The 18,064-nt window shown below is 34.6% G+C and overlaps 1 protein-coding gene across 1 annotated transcript; it reads right to left on the bottom strand.

Annotated features, from left to right (window-relative positions):
• Window positions 1-3,827: 3,827 nt before the first annotated feature.
• On the bottom strand, window positions 3,828-17,864 carry LOC126757113 (protein late bloomer). Its single transcript, XM_050470737.1, has 4 exons — window positions 17,072-17,864; window positions 4,586-4,744; window positions 4,189-4,527; window positions 3,828-4,122 (listed from the first exon to the last, which is right to left on the bottom strand). The coding sequence occupies exons 1-4, from the start codon at window positions 17,129-17,131 to the stop codon at window positions 4,051-4,053; spliced, it is 630 nt and encodes a 209-aa protein (XP_050326694.1). The 5' UTR covers window positions 17,132-17,864; the 3' UTR covers window positions 3,828-4,050.
• Window positions 17,865-18,064: the final 200 nt, after the last annotated feature.

Here is an 18,064-nt window from a genome sequence, read left to right as displayed (position 1 = left end):
AACACTGGCCTTTGATGGAGCTTCATCGCCAAAAATTAGATTAAGTTAGTCAGCGTCAAAAAGTGTAACACATAATCGTGCGAAAATGTTCGCAATTTAATTTTATTTTAGGTGAAATGAATATTTTAAGTTACTGTAAACAACACAAGTTTTCAGATTGAAACACTAAGGTTGCCGAATCCCGAAATATAAAACGCAACCTACGTATTTCTATTTTACCTTTTCTCCCTTGATACTCAAAGAAATTAAAACTGACTTTTTGTCCGTAAATTAATCTTATGCAATAGACTTAAGTCTCTGCAAGGTAAAATAATATGATCCGAGGGTTATATGAATATTTAGAAATGAGCATTATATAGAAAAGTCGAGTTCATTTGAAAAAGGAAATGTAAGAACTAAAATACGCAGTCTCAAACTACGTTTAAAGACATTGGAAACTTTGCAAGAAATTACATGAAATAGCTTCAATGGCAACTCTTCTCATTTTCCTAGCACGAAATAGAGTTAAGTTAAGGGGTTGCGTGGATTTAAAGGTTTCAAAAAATCGATTTTCTTACTATATTATTAAAATATTCTTGAATATTGTCCTAAATTTTCAAGTTGATCCGAGTAACAGTTTCGGAGATACAGCCTTGAGAACTTGTGAGCTCGAGGCTAAATAGGCTAAGGGCGCCGTCTTTAAACGCGATTTCCTCGAAACTGGTTGGTTGGCAAGATTTCTCGAAAACTACTCAACCGATTTTCATAAAATTTTGTATAGGAATATGTATAGATACAATTCTTTTTTCAGAAGGGTCACCGGAAATGTCGTCTTAATGGCCGAGTTTAAAATATTTTTCCCAAAAATTTCAGAACTTCTTTGTTAATAGTGTATGTTTGTAGCAATAAAAAATTCTAATAAAATATTTCATTTTTATATGAGAAAAGACTTTTTTACCCGAGGTTTTTTCTACGAGCCCTTCTGATACTTGACAACAATCGTCATCGAATAGTACTAGGATGGTTTTTTACCCATCTAGGATGTTGGTGACAGATTCAGATTTTTGTTGGAGCACCTATGGTCGACGTCAAGAATGGGAAAGTATTTTTTTCGAAGTTGATCTTTCTGACAGCTGATACGTGATTTGATGAATGAAATGAACGACTATCAATCCCAAGAAAAAAATGGCCGCCGATCATGATTTTTACAAGAAAGTTTTATTCAACTCACAAAGTCACTGTTTGGTGTGCTCTATAAGCAGAGGGTCCACATTGCTTCAAAAATGAAGACGTTCATAATTTTGGAGTCAATGGGGAACACTATAGCACCATGATTCATAACTTTTTCGTGCCTTTGATTCTGTTGGTTCCACCAAGGCGACACCAAATGCCATACCAACGCCAACGAAACAATCAATTTAAGTATTAAGGAGCGCATTGTCTCGCGCCGTGAGCCTGTGGCGTATCCTCCAAGATAATGCAATTTCACACGGTTACGTGAAGTTGCTTGCCTACGCAGATAAGCGCGGGACGATAGACGCTTTTCAAGAGAGTATTCGGCGAGTTATTGCCTTTACAACTGCTGGTCACAAACACAACTGAAACCATTTGTTTGCCACAACCACTAACAACCCCACTGTGGCTACTCGCAATAACATCTGAGTTAAGAGCAGAATTTTTACACTGCAAAACCGCACATTACGGTATGTAAATATTTTCTCCGTGTTTACTAATTTATGTGTGTTTCGCTTTATGTGACACCGTTGATTGATATGTTTGTTTATTTATAAACACCGTGGCGAAACGTTGATGTTTTGAAACGTTTTAAAATACCTGAAAATGGACTCGGGGAATTAGTGTATGAAAATATTTGCAAACAAGAGATATTAATTTTAGCAGCTTATAGCGGTTTGTTGTGCAAATATTTGCGAAAGCCATATTAAACTGTCTGTGATTTGCCACGGCGCACACGTGGGCGTATACGTAACATTTTTATGTTCATGTTCTGTGCAGGCGAATTATGGCAATAATTTTATTCATAGAGAACGCAATGGATTAAATTCTTCATGCATACATACTCGGTTATATTTGTAAATATTTAAATTAAATTAGGTTTTCAAAATATCTTTTCTAGAATTTTTGACATAAAATCGTATTTTTTGCTGTAAAATATTAATGTTTGGAATCAACACAATTTTTTAAAAATATCATTTGTGAAAAGTTAATTCTCTCCTTAAATTATTGCTATACACCATTCAATTTTGACGAGTGCATTAACCTCACAAATACGAGTAATTAATGGCTTACAGAGAACAAAGCAAAAAATTCGTCTTCAAATCGCTCAAAAAAGTAACTTAAGTTAGAATTCTTTCATTTTTAAATTCTATATGACTATTGTATTGTAGTTAAAATAAAAAAATAAAAAATTCGTTACCCGTTAAAATATTATTAAAATTTTTGAAATTTTATTTCTTTCACTAATTTAATATTCAAGATTTCCTTTTGATGACGACCACTGTAAACGTATTTAGGATTACGATATCCTATGCAGATTAACTCTTGCCAACAGGTGCTACTTTAGTCTGAGTATGCTATTGAGAAGTAAAATCCTCTCTCGACGAACAAAAATCAAACTTTTTAAGTCACTCTGAGTCGACGATACGAGCTTTCGAATGATGAAAACACTCCAACTCAGAGAGTATTCAACGCAGTACTCCACGAGGGAAGCAGAGGAAGAAAAAGACCTTCACTCCGTAGGAGAGATCAGGTGGAGAAGGACTTGGGTACACGTGGAATCTCCAATTAGCGTCAAAGAGCAAAAAGGAATAAAGACCGGCGCGCTGTTGTAAACTCGGCATTAACCGAGTACACGGTGTCTACGCCAATGTGTCGATATTGTTTAACTTAAGTTTATGTACGGATCAAAAATTGCCCATTGAGAGGGAACCAGAATGCATTGCTCGCACCCTGCAGTATTTTCTAGGTGGAAGTCCGATCAGGAAAGCGGCTGAGATAGCTAACAATGCAAGAAACAACTTAAAGAAGATGAATATATACGTCGCTAAGAAGTTGAGCATTAGGGCAATAATCTTACATAGCATCATGCCAGAGAATATCCTTAGTAAGCAGTAGAGGAGATACGTAAGTCACTTAAAACGATACACAATGAAATTTCTGACCGACGGATAAGGGGTCAGATGAAATGCCATAAGGAAAAGCAAGAGAGTCCGAATAGAAATACGCATGATTTTTACTCACATGGTCTCAAAACGACTACACAACGCTTGTTGGTCTAAAGACAGATCATAACTTACTGAGAACACATGCGAGCCGGATGGGCATAAATAAGAAAGATAAATACAGAAAGTGCAAGGCAGTAGGCATGAGAGATACGCTTGAACAGCTTCTATGCTTCAGTTCAGCCTTAGCTAGAACTCGTCTCAGATATCTTCACAATTCCAGGCACTAGATCAAATATCAAAATTAAGTATCAAGATGCTCTTAAAGTTGGCAAAAAGCGTTGACGTTTGGTATGACTAATACTTCAGTTGAATTAAACTGAACCGCCATCTGGCATTATTAAAGACCAGAAGATATATGTTCCATGACGTGACAGCTGGTTAGAATAATCTAACCTAATCTAACTACATGTCTAACAAAGCCTGAAGGAGCGAAGCTAGGCTCCTTTTGCCTTACTTCCAGATAAAAATTATCAAAGTGGGGCGTTTTTGTGAACTCTAGACTGGCTTAACTGCTTAGTCTAAATACATATAATTTGGAAAAGCATATTTTCTGGAGTCCTTTATATGAGCATCTATTATAGCTTTAATTATAAAATATTTAATAAATTCTTAATCACACATTATTTTTCTTTTAATATAATCGATTACTCTGCAGCAATATCAATAAGTATTGAATACAATAAATACACAACAAATAAATTACAATTATTGCACAAATAAAAAGGCAATTTCTTCAAGCGGAATACGAGTATTATTCGCGCAACACAATCGCAATATTCGAGACGTTCAGGTTAAATTTGTACTGTACCACAGCCAGCGCTGCCACATTTTAGAACTGCATGCGTCTTTGTTTATTGCGGAAATTGATGACCAAAAATACGGCCAGCAAAAAGCCAATTATCTGTGGGTGAATAAATGTAATCAAATTAAAGTAAATATTTATTTGTAGGAATTATGGCTCTCTCACCTCAATGGCCGCAATTATCCACGACGACACAGCGATGCTCGTGGTCTCGCTATCGTAGTATCGCTGCAACTTGGCGCTGCAACCTTCGGTGTAAATATTATTTGCATCCGCATCATTTTGACCCTCATAGCAGCTGAGCGGTATCTGACGATTCAGTAAAATATAATCTTGCGAGCTATCTTTGCCACAGCACTCATACTCTCGCTGTAAAGCGTCGATTTTGTCGTGATCCCAGGCATCTTCCACGATTGCTATGCCGCTCTGCGTGTGACGATCGTTCAAAATGTTGATCGTAACGGCGATTTGCAGAATTGCCAACAGCAGCAAGAAAACGGCGCACTAAGAATAGAATTTATGTAATAAATAGTTTTTAATTTTGAACTGGTATAACGCTTACGGTCACAGTGAGGCAAATTGACTCACGCAGCGCTGCCACACAACCTATTACGGCGAACACTATGACTAAGCCGAAGATGATGTATGCCGGTATGTCCCAGTCGTCTGGCACCGAACCCGGATTGATGGCGATCAGCACAATGGCGGCAATACTAAAAAGCTGCAAGCGAGAAATAATCAAATTAGTTTTCAGCGTTTCAGCAATCAATTTGAATGGAATATTTTCTGTGAATTCTTTAAAGGCATTTAAATATATGTAAATGGTATATATGTCGAATTTCCTGTTGGGTTGGAAACTAGGTTGTCATTTTGGTTACTGAATGACATAATAACTCTCACTATATAACTTAAAGCACTGGGCAGACTAGTTTCGAAAACTTGGTATGTTTGCATATTTTAATAATTATGAATCAATTATTCGAGTTTTTTAGGCGTTATTGCCTAAAAATCAGCTTAGATCAGATGATCGAAATAACAAATTCTATTTAGTAAAAGAAAACCAACTACAAAATTGATCAAATATTTGTGGTTAGACTAATCAAGTTCCATCCGAATGAAATCAAAAATACCCAGAGTGAAAGAAGCTGGCTATAGTGATAACCCGAATCCAGATCACACGCACGTGTAGTTGGATACTGCCTGATAAACACATAAGATTACAGACACATTGTTTTTTTCTTTGTTAACGATAGTCTCAACCGACTCTTCAAATATTTAGAAAGTCTCATCTCACTCAGTCAGCAGCTAAAAAATTTAAACAAGAAAAAATGTTAACTTCGGTTGCACCGAAGCTATAATACACAAGGTTCCTAACAAGCACTTGATTCCGATCGTTCAATTTATATGGCATCTATAGGCTATAGTAATCCGAACTGAACAACTTCTTCGGAGAGTGCATTATTTTCAATAACAATGCCAATAACCCATACCAAATTTCGCGAAGATGTCTCGTCAAATGAGAAAGTTTTCCATTTTTGATCGTTCAGTTTATACGGTAGCTATATCCGATTGGAACAATTTCATTGGACATTCCATTACATATTTTCTTAGACAATAGTCCCGCCAAATTTGTTGAAAATATCTCGTCATTCATTATGCTTTCAGTATACTGGCCTTGGTAACGTCTCTCAAACCACATCACATTATGGTATAACCTAATGGAAATATTTTGCTTCTTTTTCCAAGATATTATATTATTTTTAAATTTATCTTTAAAGGTATTCTAAATTCGATGATTGAGAAATTCGTAAGCATGTCAGTGATCAATTCGTCTCAATTAGCAGCCCTATGGGTTTCCAGTTTTCATTTTAGCTCCTGAAAGCTTTGAAAAATAATTTTTCATACAGGTGAAATCTTCGGACTCATGATTGAATATTTTCGTTTTGTAATCGTCCTTTAAATATAGAAAGTACCATTTTCTATAAGAGTGTACAGGTGCTGGCGAACGCCGTTGATATTGATATCATTGACCTCAACAACCGCGCCGTTAGTTCTACTTTCTCCAAACTGGATAAGGAAGCGAACCCAATGTGTCTGGTAGTGAACGAGGGCAAGACGAAATATCTCCTGACATCAAACAAATAGTCACCGCACTCACGACTTGGCTCCATCGTCACTGTTGACAGTCATAACTTCGAAGTCGTAGATTTTTTCGTTTATCTTGGAACCAGTATTAACACCAACAGTAACGTCAGCCACGAAATCCAACGTAAAATAACTCTTGCCAACATGTGATACTTCAGACTGAGTAGGGAATTGAGAAGTAAAGTCCTCTCTCGACGAACAAAAATCAAACTTTATAAATCACTCATTTTTTCCATCCTGCTATATGGTGCAGAGGCATAGACGATGACAACATCTGATAAGTCGATGCTACGAGTTTTCGAGAGAAAGGCAGCGGCTATGTTGGCAAGGTCAAGTCATCCGAAACAGAGGAATTAGAGGAAGAGGAAGACCTCCACTCCGTTGGAAAGAACAAGTGGAGATGGACCATGATGAAAAAAAAAAAATTTGTTGACCTGTGTAATTAGAAAACAAGCACTGATCGCAGAAACCCATAGATAAAAGTCGAACAAAAATGCACATGCCCACAGTTTCTTCAAGTTTGTGCGAGAAATTTCTATTTTGAAAGAATACTCATATTTTGAACAAATTTGTTTATCAAGTGGTTGAAAGTACAAGGTCTGTGTTACCATCCAAATTATTTTGGGAGGACTATTTTCAGGACTCCGTATCCATTTGGAACTTAGGCCCAACTTTTTTGGTACTATGTTTCAATGTTGCTTTCGTTCAAGCATTCTAACACCCTCAAATTAAAAAAAAAAAAAACACTGGTAAACACTGTTTTTGTCACATGAACTTTGTTATGATTTTTATTCATGTTGGTGTACCCTCATTAAAAATATATAACAGTTTTGTTTCTATCACATCCAGTTTTCTTGTGACAGCTACATATTCATTTCTGACTTCATATACGTTTCTTTGTTTACATAACTGCATTTAGTCGACTGTGGAACTATTGTGTTTGCTAAATTACATTTTATTTACATTAGTTAGATCGTAAATATGCCACGAAAGTGTTTAAACAACCCGGAAAATTTTTGTTATGTGTGTGGAGAATTAACTTTTACATCTCAGCGTCGAAATTTCACATCACTAATTGAACAGTGCTATTTAGACTATTTTGGTTTTCCTGTGAGGAATCAAGACAAATACTGGGTTCCACATAAATGTTGTGTAACATGTGTGAGGCTCCTTTTAGGTTGGGCTAAACAAGAACCTAGACATTTGTCATTTGCTATACCAATGATTTGGACGGAACCAAAGAATCATGTAAGTGATTGTTATGTTTGTTTGACTCAAACAAAAGGTATTACTACCAAATCCAAACACACTATCCAGTATCCAAACTTGTCTTCGGCCAAGAGACCCATCCTACATAGTGCCGAAATGCCTGTGCCGATGCCTCCAAATCGATCAAAAATTGAGAATTTTAGTCCGGAATATGTTCTCAGACAGCATAATAAGGTATCTGAAGATAGCGACTCAAGTTATGAACCTTCAACTTCAAAAGAACCGCACTTATTGACACAACGTGCTTTAGTACGTGATTGAAATCTGTATAAAAAACAGGCTGAGCTTTTGGGGTCTATATTAAACGACTGGAATTTACTTTCTCGTGATACAAAGATTTCTTATTTTCGACGTCGTGACGATGAAATAAAACCTTACTTTTCTGAAGGAGGTGATTTAGTCTATTGTTATAACGTTCCTGTTGTGATGAATTTATTAAATTTCGAATATGATCCAAGTCACTGGCGACTGTTTATTGACTTTTCAAAAACTAGTTTGAAAACAGTGTTACTGCATAACAGATACAAACTTCCTTCAGTGTCGATTGCTCATAGTTCTAATATGAAAAAGACCTACGAAAATATGAGATTTATACTTGAAAAAATTGAATACAGTAAACACGCTTGGAAAATTTGTGGTGATTTTAAAGTCATTGCACTTTTACTTGGACTACAGCTTGGTTATACGAAATTTTGCTGTTTTATTTGTGAATGGGATAGTAGAGACAGAAAAAGTCACTATACAAAGAAAGTGTGGCTCAAGCGTGAATCACTAACTCCAGGCCATAAAAATGTTAAAAATGATCCTCTAGTGAACCCTGATGACATACTATTACCACCGTTGCACATTAAGCTTGGCCTGATAAAAAATTTGGTAAAAGCTATGCCTAAAGATGGAGGTGGATTTTATATCTAAAAGAGAAATTCGCTGAACTCAGCGAGGCGAAAATCAAAGAGGGCATATTTGTAGGCCCACAAATACGGCAATTGATGAAGTATAAGAAATTTGAAGAAAAACTGAATGATCAGGAAAAACTCGCCTGGAAATGTTTTGTGAATGTTGTTCAAAATTTTCTAGGTAACCATAAAGCGGAAAATTACAAAGATTTAATAAATGAACTTATGATATCATTTAAAGCTTTGGGGTGTAATATGTCCTTGAAAATATATATGCTGGACTCTCATCTCAATTTCTTTCCTGCAAATTTGGGTGCTGTGAGTGACGAACAAGGTGAGAGGTTCCATCAAGACATTTCCTTAATGGAGAAGCATTATCAAGGGAAATTGAGTCCAGGAATGCTCGCAGATTATTGTTATTCAAGAAAATCATAAGTATCTATTAGATATTAGGATATAGTTCTGAAAGTGTGGCTGAATTTTGTACCTTTTACGGAAATATACGTTTTGATGTCACAAGAAAACATGATGTGCACATTTTTTTCATTGATATGTTATTATTTGGTGGCCCTAGTATATTAAAATTTTATATAAATTTTCATGTGACAAAAAAAATTACAAATTTGTTGACCAGTGTAATAGGTACGACTTTTATATAGATCTACTATCCTCATACAATAAACCAAATTTCGAAATTCACTGTGTCCCAATATAAGATCCAGCGCAAGCATATTTTTTTGAAGATCAGGATAATTCAATTAATTTTTTAAATTACTGTCGAGTGTATTTATATATATTAAGGATGACTTTAAGCAAAATTGTAATTATTGATTAACCATGATGATGTTAAAGCTAATATCCTTCATTGTTGCAGGAGCAAAAAATTCAATTACAGTCTTGGATTTTTTATAAATTCTTAAAAATTTAGATTAGGAGAAAATATATTTAAAATTTTCGATTAAAAAATATTGAGTTTTTATCAAACATTCTCTGTTAACAAGCCAGAACATTTTTTCGACTTTTAATATGTGAAGATTTGTTACTTATTTTTTTTTTTTTAATTTTAGTCAGATAAGCTGATCAACCTAGATATTGGAGTATAAAACTATTTTTTATAATGGCAGGAAAATTATAAATGCAAACAAAATTATCCTTTCACATAAGTATATAGCGATTAGTACACAACAAATTAACTCAATTCACTGCTCGAAAACTAGTTCACCAGTTTATTATATATGCATGTATACGAGTGCATACAGGTATACTATATAAGAGAACTAACAAGCGGCCACAGCTGGGAAGAACAGTTGTTCATTTTTCCACAGCACGTAAATATTATATAATTGCCAAGTGAGCGAACGAGCGTCAATAATTTACTATATCAATATCTGCTAGAAAAGTATCCAAAAGCTGACAATTTGTTAAAACTGTTGGAACCATTTAATATAGTGCATCAAAGTAACTCCACCACAACATATAATAACTACTTTCATTTATGTACGAGAGTTCCCCGAAATAGTTTCTCATATATTTAAGAATCACTGTTCAGATAGAAAATCTAGAATCAGCCGATTTTCTTCGAATATGACTATCTATCTCATGAAGCAACAAAAAAATAATAATACAAATTTGCATTACTTTGAAAAAATTCGACAAAGTTAAAAAATTTGTGAAAAAATCGACCTTTGTTTTTGAGTAGCCGCCATTTTATGAAAGAATTGTCAGCTTCTTGAGATTCTCAAGAATTGGGACTGTCCCAAACCACAACTTGGCGGATTTTGAAAAAGGATTTAGTTTTGCATTCATATAAAATTGTTCTCACTCAAGAACTGAAGTCATTGGACCACCGTAAACGTCGGGAATTAGCTGATTTTACTTTGCAAAAACTTGGAAACGATAACGAATTTTTTAAGAAAATCACCTTCTCGGATGAGGCTCACTTTCATCTGACAAAACTGACGATTTTGGTACGAAGAAAATCCACAAAACATATGTACATGAACAAACATTTCATTGGTTTAATTTGGTTTAATTTTAGATCAGGTCAGGTCAGGTTACAACAAGACGGGGATATGTGCCACACAGCATATGCAACAACCAAATTATTGCCAGAAGTTTGAAGATTTGATTATTTAAAAAAATTTTGGCATTGAATGGCCTTCAAGAAGTTGTGATTTAGCACCATTAGACTACTTCTTTCTATTTGTAATCATTGGTCTTTAGCAATTTACCAGACTCTCTTCAAGCTTTAGAAGTCAATATTGAAAGTGCTATTCATGACAAATGACTTGATTTAGTGAAAAAAGTACTCCAAAATTGGGTTCATTGAATTCGTTCCGGGAAAAGAAGGAGGTCATTTGAATGAAGTTACATTCAGAACTAAATTGTATCTTACAATGGGTAAAAAATTATAGAAATCGAAACTACGACAATTTTGCTCCATTACTATTTTTGGTTCGCATTTGACAGAAATTACGTCATAAAAAGGAAGAAATCAAAGCAAAAAGATAATAGATAAAGTTTTTTGAACGATTTTACAAAAGGCTTATGTTTTTGTTTACAATTTTAATGCAACTTGATAGTTTTTTTTTGTAGCATCTTCGCTTTCTTCTGTAAATGACATTGCATGTCGTAGTCTTGTCTCTATAAGCGCGCGAATGCATCATTTAATTCATTAAGATTTCCAATTAAGCGGAATTTTTTTGATGAAACGAAATGTGCAACTCAACGAATATCAGTTAACTAATTTCGCGACAAATGAAAAAAGTATAGCATTGGAAATACTCTAACAGACCACAAACTGTCAAATCAAAATTAAACTGATTATTAACTTTTTAGCCCATTATAATAAATAAACAATGGGTTCCCATAAGTCACTCGGAAGAAAAGTATAATTTGAATACTTTTATTGATTAATAACCTTATATTTAAGAATATTGACTGAAATTTATTTGACAAACGTTAGAGAGTAGCGAATCAAACAAACGATATCAGTTGTACAAACAAACTGACGGTTCTAATATATCAATTCATCTAGTCATGTATCGCTATAAATATTTTGCAAAATAATTACATTTTATTTCAAGAATTATTTTTTAATAATAATAAAATATTTGTATCAAACTAGAATTTTCCATTCACAATGGTAGAACTTGTCTAAAGTTTGTAAACCAAAATTCGGTAGCGTTGAAGAAAGCGGTTTACCATATGGTATCTTGTATACCAAATTCAACAAACTAACTTTGTTGTTGCTTTTACATACAAAATTTTGATAAAATAATGCTCAAATGTAGCGAGAGAAAAATTGTGAATTAAAGACAGTTAATTTTTATACTCTTACATCTAAAAACGTCATACCCCCTAAGCGCGACCAAGCGTAAATGTTGCTATTAATTAAATTTCAAATGAAATTAGTCATATTAATTAAAAATGACGCTCAAACAATCTACGCCAAGTGTAAAGAAGGCTCATGCGAGTCTGAATGGAAGAAAAATTAAATTTATAAAAAAAACTAAAATCGCAGCTATATTGAAAGATTCGTCATATGAACTCGATTTTCATTGTTCAGTTTTTACGGCAGCAATACTCGTATGCTAGAGTGACCCGATTTGAACAATTTCTTCGAAGTTTGTGCCGTTGCCTTGGAAAATAACCCATGCTAAATTTGATGAAGATATCTCGTCATAAAAAAAAAGTTATCCATACAAGCTCTTTATTCCTATCGTTCAGTTTGTATGGCAGCTATATGCCATAGTGGTCCCATATCGGTGGTTCCGACAAATGAGCAGCTTCTTGAAGAGAAAAGGACGTGTGCAAGATTTCAGATTGATATTTCAAAAACTCAGAGACTAGTTCGCGTATATACAGAGGGCTGGAGAGATGAATATTCCTTTGACATTTTTTTTTTTGAGTCTTAAAAACATCGTGGCAAACTTTATATGTATACCCTGCTCAGGATGTAAGAACTATATTGCTGATGAAAGAGAATGCCAATGGTATACAAAATTCAAAAGAGCGTGTGAAATGACACCAAAAGTACAGTTTTTCTGCACTATAGTGAAAATACAGTGTTTACTTGAACTACAGCTCGAAAATTTTCACACACCCACATGCACACACACAAGCATATAACAATAAATAAGCCACAATTACATGAATTGGGTAGAATTGGATTGCTGCGCAATAAAGTTTGTCTAGCGCGGGAAGAAGCGCGCCGATGATAGTGGCGCTTACAAGTTTGTACTAAACTATGATTTTTGCCGTGGAAAGGACGGCGCCAAAGTCAACTTTGTCATATTTCTCACTGTCTACGTAGTACTTATATGTGTTTGCGTGAGTATGTGTTGGCGGAAAATTCTGGTAAATAACGGTAAATAGGTCAATGGTGGTGCGGTTAACAAGTTGGTGTCTGCAGGCGAATGTTCACAAGTGAGATTGGTGGTGGTTTTGATGGTTTTTGTACACGTAATCGTATGAATGGCGGTTGGGTTATGTTTGTTGCTATGTATAGCCTAATATACTTTACATACAGTTGATTTTTGTAGTTTTGCTATTTACTTTTGGCGTCATAATATGTATGTCAGAACACATACTATTAGTAAACAAACACAACTGATGTGTCTCTTTGAACTTCAACGAATGAGACAATGAAAAAATTGTGAAAAAAACAAAAAAATCATATCGCAAAATATTACCGCAAATTTTTCTATATATTAATATAGTTTTTCAGTACAATTATACTCGTAAATATGTATATATGTGGTTCCAGATCGTATAACTGTGGTTAGCCATGCCTAAATACATTTTGTACTTTTGTGCACATTTAATTAAAACACACATTGGAGTCAATCATAATAGCAGATATATGTATGTATGTATGTACATATGTATATATTTTAATAAATGATACTGAATGAGTTGTTAAAAGATCAAACAAAAACAAAAACGTGATTAACCTTTGTCTATGTTAATTTATGTTAACTTTTTGTTATATAGTCAGCATTAAAATCGAGCTTTACCATACATACATATGTACATATATCCATCTGTGCGCAAAGTCAGACCTTGATACTACATACAAACACACATATATTGCTTTAAGCTTTGGATATATTTTTTCCAAAAAAAACTAAAAAATTAAAAAAACGTTAACTTCGGCTGCTCCAAAGCTTAATACCCTTCACAGGTACATTTCTTATAGCATAAAAGGTATAAAGAGATCTTCATTTTGATTTTGCGCGGTCAGTTCGTATGGCAGCTAAATACGAGCAATCGCTTAGAAACTTGTATCTTTGCCTTGGATAATAACTTATGCGAAATTTCGTGAAGATATTTTGTCAAATTAAAAAGTTTTTTGATTTTGATCGCTCAGTTTGTATAGCATCTGTATCGGTGGTTCCGACAAATGAGCAGTTGGCTAGCAGCAGTCCTGGCTAGAGCGGGTCGTGTGCAACATTTTAGCTCAATATCTCAAAAATTGTGGGAGTAGTTCTCGTATGTATGTACATATAGACAAACGGATAGAGCTAATTGACTCAACACGTCACCCTGATCATTTATATTGTATATAGGATCTCCGACGTTTTATTCTGGGTGTTACAAATTTCAGAGCGAACTTAATACACCCTGAAACTTCAAATTCAATGGAAATAATGCGAAAGATCATTCTTTGGTATTTATTTTTTGAAGATTATCTCTTTCTAATGTTGGCCGCGGCTACGTTCCAGATGGTCCATCCGCTGAGTTCAATTTTCGATGACTCGCTCGAGCATTTCGACTGGTAAATGGCGCATGACACGCGTGATATTTTGCTCCAAGGCCGAATCCATTGATTCCAGCTCTTGAATCTGTTCAGGTTGCTCTTCGTCCCAAATGCGGCAATTTTGTTTGTTTACATACCCGTTAAGCCAGAAACGGGCCTCATCGCTGAACAAAATTTGGCTCGAAAACGTCGGATCTTCTTGGATCAAGAGCTCATAGAACGAAGTAATGTCGCTTGGGATGGTCCAGCGGCTTCAAATCTGTATTTTCTTCACTACATAGTGGACGTGGTCCATTCGGTCGAATTTTATACAATAATGAAGGCTGGGTCCCGTAAGTCTATTCATAATGAAATTCCAAACAATACTGAACAAAAATAACGTAACTGCTTGACACGACGCACGCGTAATCTGTCAAATAAGGCTATTGTAAAAATACTTTTACTCAACATAATTTGTTTCAAGGACATCTGATCAGTTTAAACAAGTGTTTAAGAAATTATTACAATACAACTGTATATCAAGTTTCAATCGGATATCTTTAATACTAAGGCTATAGCTTCTACTCATATAAAAAACGAATTTGAGAACTAGCTTGGCCAATTCTGATCATTTCGGGATAATATTCCAAGGTCTGTCTCTATTTTCGGTTACTCTTAGAAACATAAGATATAAATTAAAATGCACTACAGTATTCAAATAAGATATAAGTATTCTATAACAGATATCCAATTTAAATAAAATGCCTCTCATGTCTCTTAAGGGGTTAAATAAGCCTACGAGTTTCAAAAAATCGATTTTTTTGTTGTCTTATTAAATTCTACAACACCTCTAGAATATTTTCCTAAATCTTCAAGTTGATCCGAGTAATAGTTTCGGAGATACAGCCTTGAGAACGTGTGCGCTCGAAGCTAGCTAGGCTAAGTGCGCCGTCTTTAAAAGCGTTTTTCTCGAAACTGTGTTTTCGGTGGCACGATTTCTCGAGAACTATTAAGCTCATATTCATGAAATTTTACACAAGGCCTGGAAATACAATTCTTAAAGACTTGGGCGAAGGTTTTTTTCCGATTACAACTAACTAATTTAAAAAAAAATGTTACGAAATTTTCACTGAAATTTTAATTATTTTGTAAAAATGTCTGCCAAAAATCCAATTTTTAGTTTTTTCCCCCGTCCAAGTTCTAAGTTAAAGTTTTTAACTAAAAAACGTATTTTTTCACTTTAGATGATTCTGTAAGGAGTTATCCTACCAACGCAGGCCTATTTTTTCCGAGGGGTCACCGGAAATGGCGTCACAATTGGCGAGTTTAAAATATTTTTTCCCAAAAATTTCGGATTTTCTTTGTTAATTGTGTATGTTTGTAACAATAAAAAAATTTTAAAAAATATAATAGTATTTCATTTTTTATATGTGAAAAAATTTTCGAAAATGCTGTTTTTACCCGAGGAAACCAAAGTAATTCCTTCTAGCCCAATACAATTTATTAACAAAATTTTTCAAATAGTTCCAGCTACTCATTCTTCTAAAAGTCTTCAGTCCGCATAGAAGGTGTATTCCCGACAAGCAATAATTTCTTATAGATTCAGTATTACGTTAAAGTTTCTACAATAAATTCATTAAAAACCAGCCGAAATCATTATTGAAATTCATGGAAATGGAATTTAGCATCTCCAAAACATCGATTTATCGCATTTTGGCCGAACATTTGGGCTTACGAAAGGTGTGTGCACGGTTTGTTCCGCACAAATTGACTGTCGACCAAATTGACAAATTGACGATCGACGCTTGTGACCGATTATTTGACCAAAAATCACATTTTAACCATTAACCATTCCCCCTTTTCGGAAAAATGCATTTGCCCATGAAAGATAAGCGTTATGCAGACGTAGGGGCCATTCAAAGCTTGCACCGGCATACTGGCGGCCATACCGGCCAATGAGCTAAAACACTCGTCCGACATGCTTTTGAACCATGCAAAAAGCTGTATTGAAGCAGAAGGAGACTATTTTGAATAAAATAATTTGATTTTGCCGAAAAAACCATTTGTTCTGTTTTTTTTAAGGTCTTGTTTACTTTGGAATGCACCTTGTATTAATAGCGGCAGGCAATGACAAACACTTGCCAACTATCATCAAATCATTCTGACATCACAAATATTTTCTTATTATAACCATTAGCCATTCGTAAGTAGGCTTAAAACTTGTAGTGTTCTAACTAATTTTTCAAAACTCGTTTTTTTATGACACATACTTTCTAAATAGTTTCATATTAACCCAGTGTACACTATTACGAACTTGTAATTCATTCAAATAATGCTAAAGGGTGTCTACTGGATTTGGAAACGAGCTCAAACAGGTAAGTAGAATGCTTGATGCTTGGCCTAGTTCATGGCAATGGATCCTTAATACAGAACATATGATTCTCTTTTTTCCTTTAAGAAAGTATCTCTCTACCCCATTTTTCTTTTTTTTTTTTTCTAATCACTTTTGTCTCTCCTTCGAGTTGCTTTCATGATCACTCGTTACGACTCATTCGAATGATTATTCCGTGGTGTTCCTAAGCGTTTGAGAGTTTACTCCAAATCATTTCTGGAAGAATTTCTAATTATATTCGAGTTGTTTGCCCCTCATTTACCAGCCAAAAATCTTTTTTCGGTTGAAACAGTTTATGTTTATAACATTTTATACCAAAAGTTAAAGTTTATACCAAAAATGGGAATTTACGCAAAACTTCATCAAAAAATCTCATTTGTACCCCCAAATCGGTTAAGTTGCTATGTATTGCCTAGTAAAATTTCAATTTAATTTTGTCTTTTTCATACCAATGGCCATTCGTTTTTTATAGCTTTTTTACTTTTGAGGTGACGACCATGACATCATAGTACAAACGCCACCAACGCGCAACACCAATCGCAGTCATAACAGTACAATGTTTGAAAAAAAAACAATACAACAACAGCACAAAGTCAACAAACTTACCGCCAAAAGTGTGTTTAAGAGAATCGAAGATATTTTTACGGTGGTCGTAGCACAGCCCATTTTTCACCTTTAGTGGCTTACTAGTGGATCGTTGTTTATTTATTTTACGATTTTATTAGGTTTGTATGTTACCACTGTGTATTTGTTTATACACTTTGCAGTTTATTTATTTTTCCAACACGGTTTGCTTTTGAAAAATCACCACAAGCAGTTAACAGCTGTTAAAAGCTCATAAATAATTTTATTTTTTTTTTTTTTTTGAATTCCACAAAATATCGGTGCAGTCAAATTCTTTGCAACGCCACTTGCTGTTCGAAAATTAAATATGAGCTACAAACACACATATGCTTTGTGTTAATTAAACAGGCTCATAAAATTCACCGCAATTTTCCAAAAATTTTGCTCTAATTTTTTTTTTACTTTTTCTAAATTAAGTTGTCTCAAATGCGGCGTCGATTGCGTGGGTGTTTTGGCGAGCTCTTCAGTATACGTAGGCGATGCTCCGACGGTCTCCCAATACTACAGATGCACTTATTTTAATTAAAATGCCGTTTATTACTGCTGCTCTCTAAATGTTTTGAGTTCTTGAGAAATATATTTATAAAAGCTTTACTTCTCACAATTTTTTTTTTTTTTTAATTAATACAAATATTTTACGAGCATATAATATAAAAATATGTTTACATAAAACCACTCTTCACTTTCTTATTTCCGTTCTTCACGACTTTCACTTGGAGTAAAAAATATCTCGAAACTTTTTCGTTAGACGTTCAAACGCCGACTGATATAAAAGCTCACGAATATGCTTCATTGAAGTCAGCGTGGTCGCGGGCGCCACCGCCACTGCCAGTGCCACCGCTGCTCTTGTTGTTATTGTGGTTGTTGCCGCTGTTGTCATTGTGACTCGCCGTGGCGTTGTTGTTTTTTCCTATAACACTTGCCGCGTATTCAGTTTTTCTTTAGCTTAGCGACTATGCCGCCTGTCGACGCCAA

This window comes from Bactrocera neohumeralis, chromosome 4 (assembly GCF_024586455.1).
Source record: "Bactrocera neohumeralis isolate Rockhampton chromosome 4, APGP_CSIRO_Bneo_wtdbg2-racon-allhic-juicebox.fasta_v2, whole genome shotgun sequence".
NCBI classification, from domain to species: domain Eukaryota; kingdom Metazoa; phylum Arthropoda; class Insecta; order Diptera; family Tephritidae; genus Bactrocera; species Bactrocera neohumeralis.
The sequence above is the reverse complement of the archived record's forward strand: the minus strand, read 5'-3'. Positions and strand labels throughout refer to the sequence as shown.

Coding starts and splice junctions, on each gene's coding strand:
- LOC126757113 (XM_050470737.1), bottom strand. CDS start 17,131: ATGGGCTGTGCTACGACCACCGTAAAAATATCTTCGATTCTCTTAAAC. Junction 4,745..17,071: donor TCTTAAACACACTTTTGGCG/GTAAGTTTGTTG, acceptor TCTCGCTTGCAG/CTTTTTAGTATTGCCGCCAT. Junction 4,528..4,585: donor CAATTTGCCTCACTGTGACC/GTAAGCGTTATA, acceptor TTCTATTCTTAG/TGCGCCGTTTTCTTGCTGCT.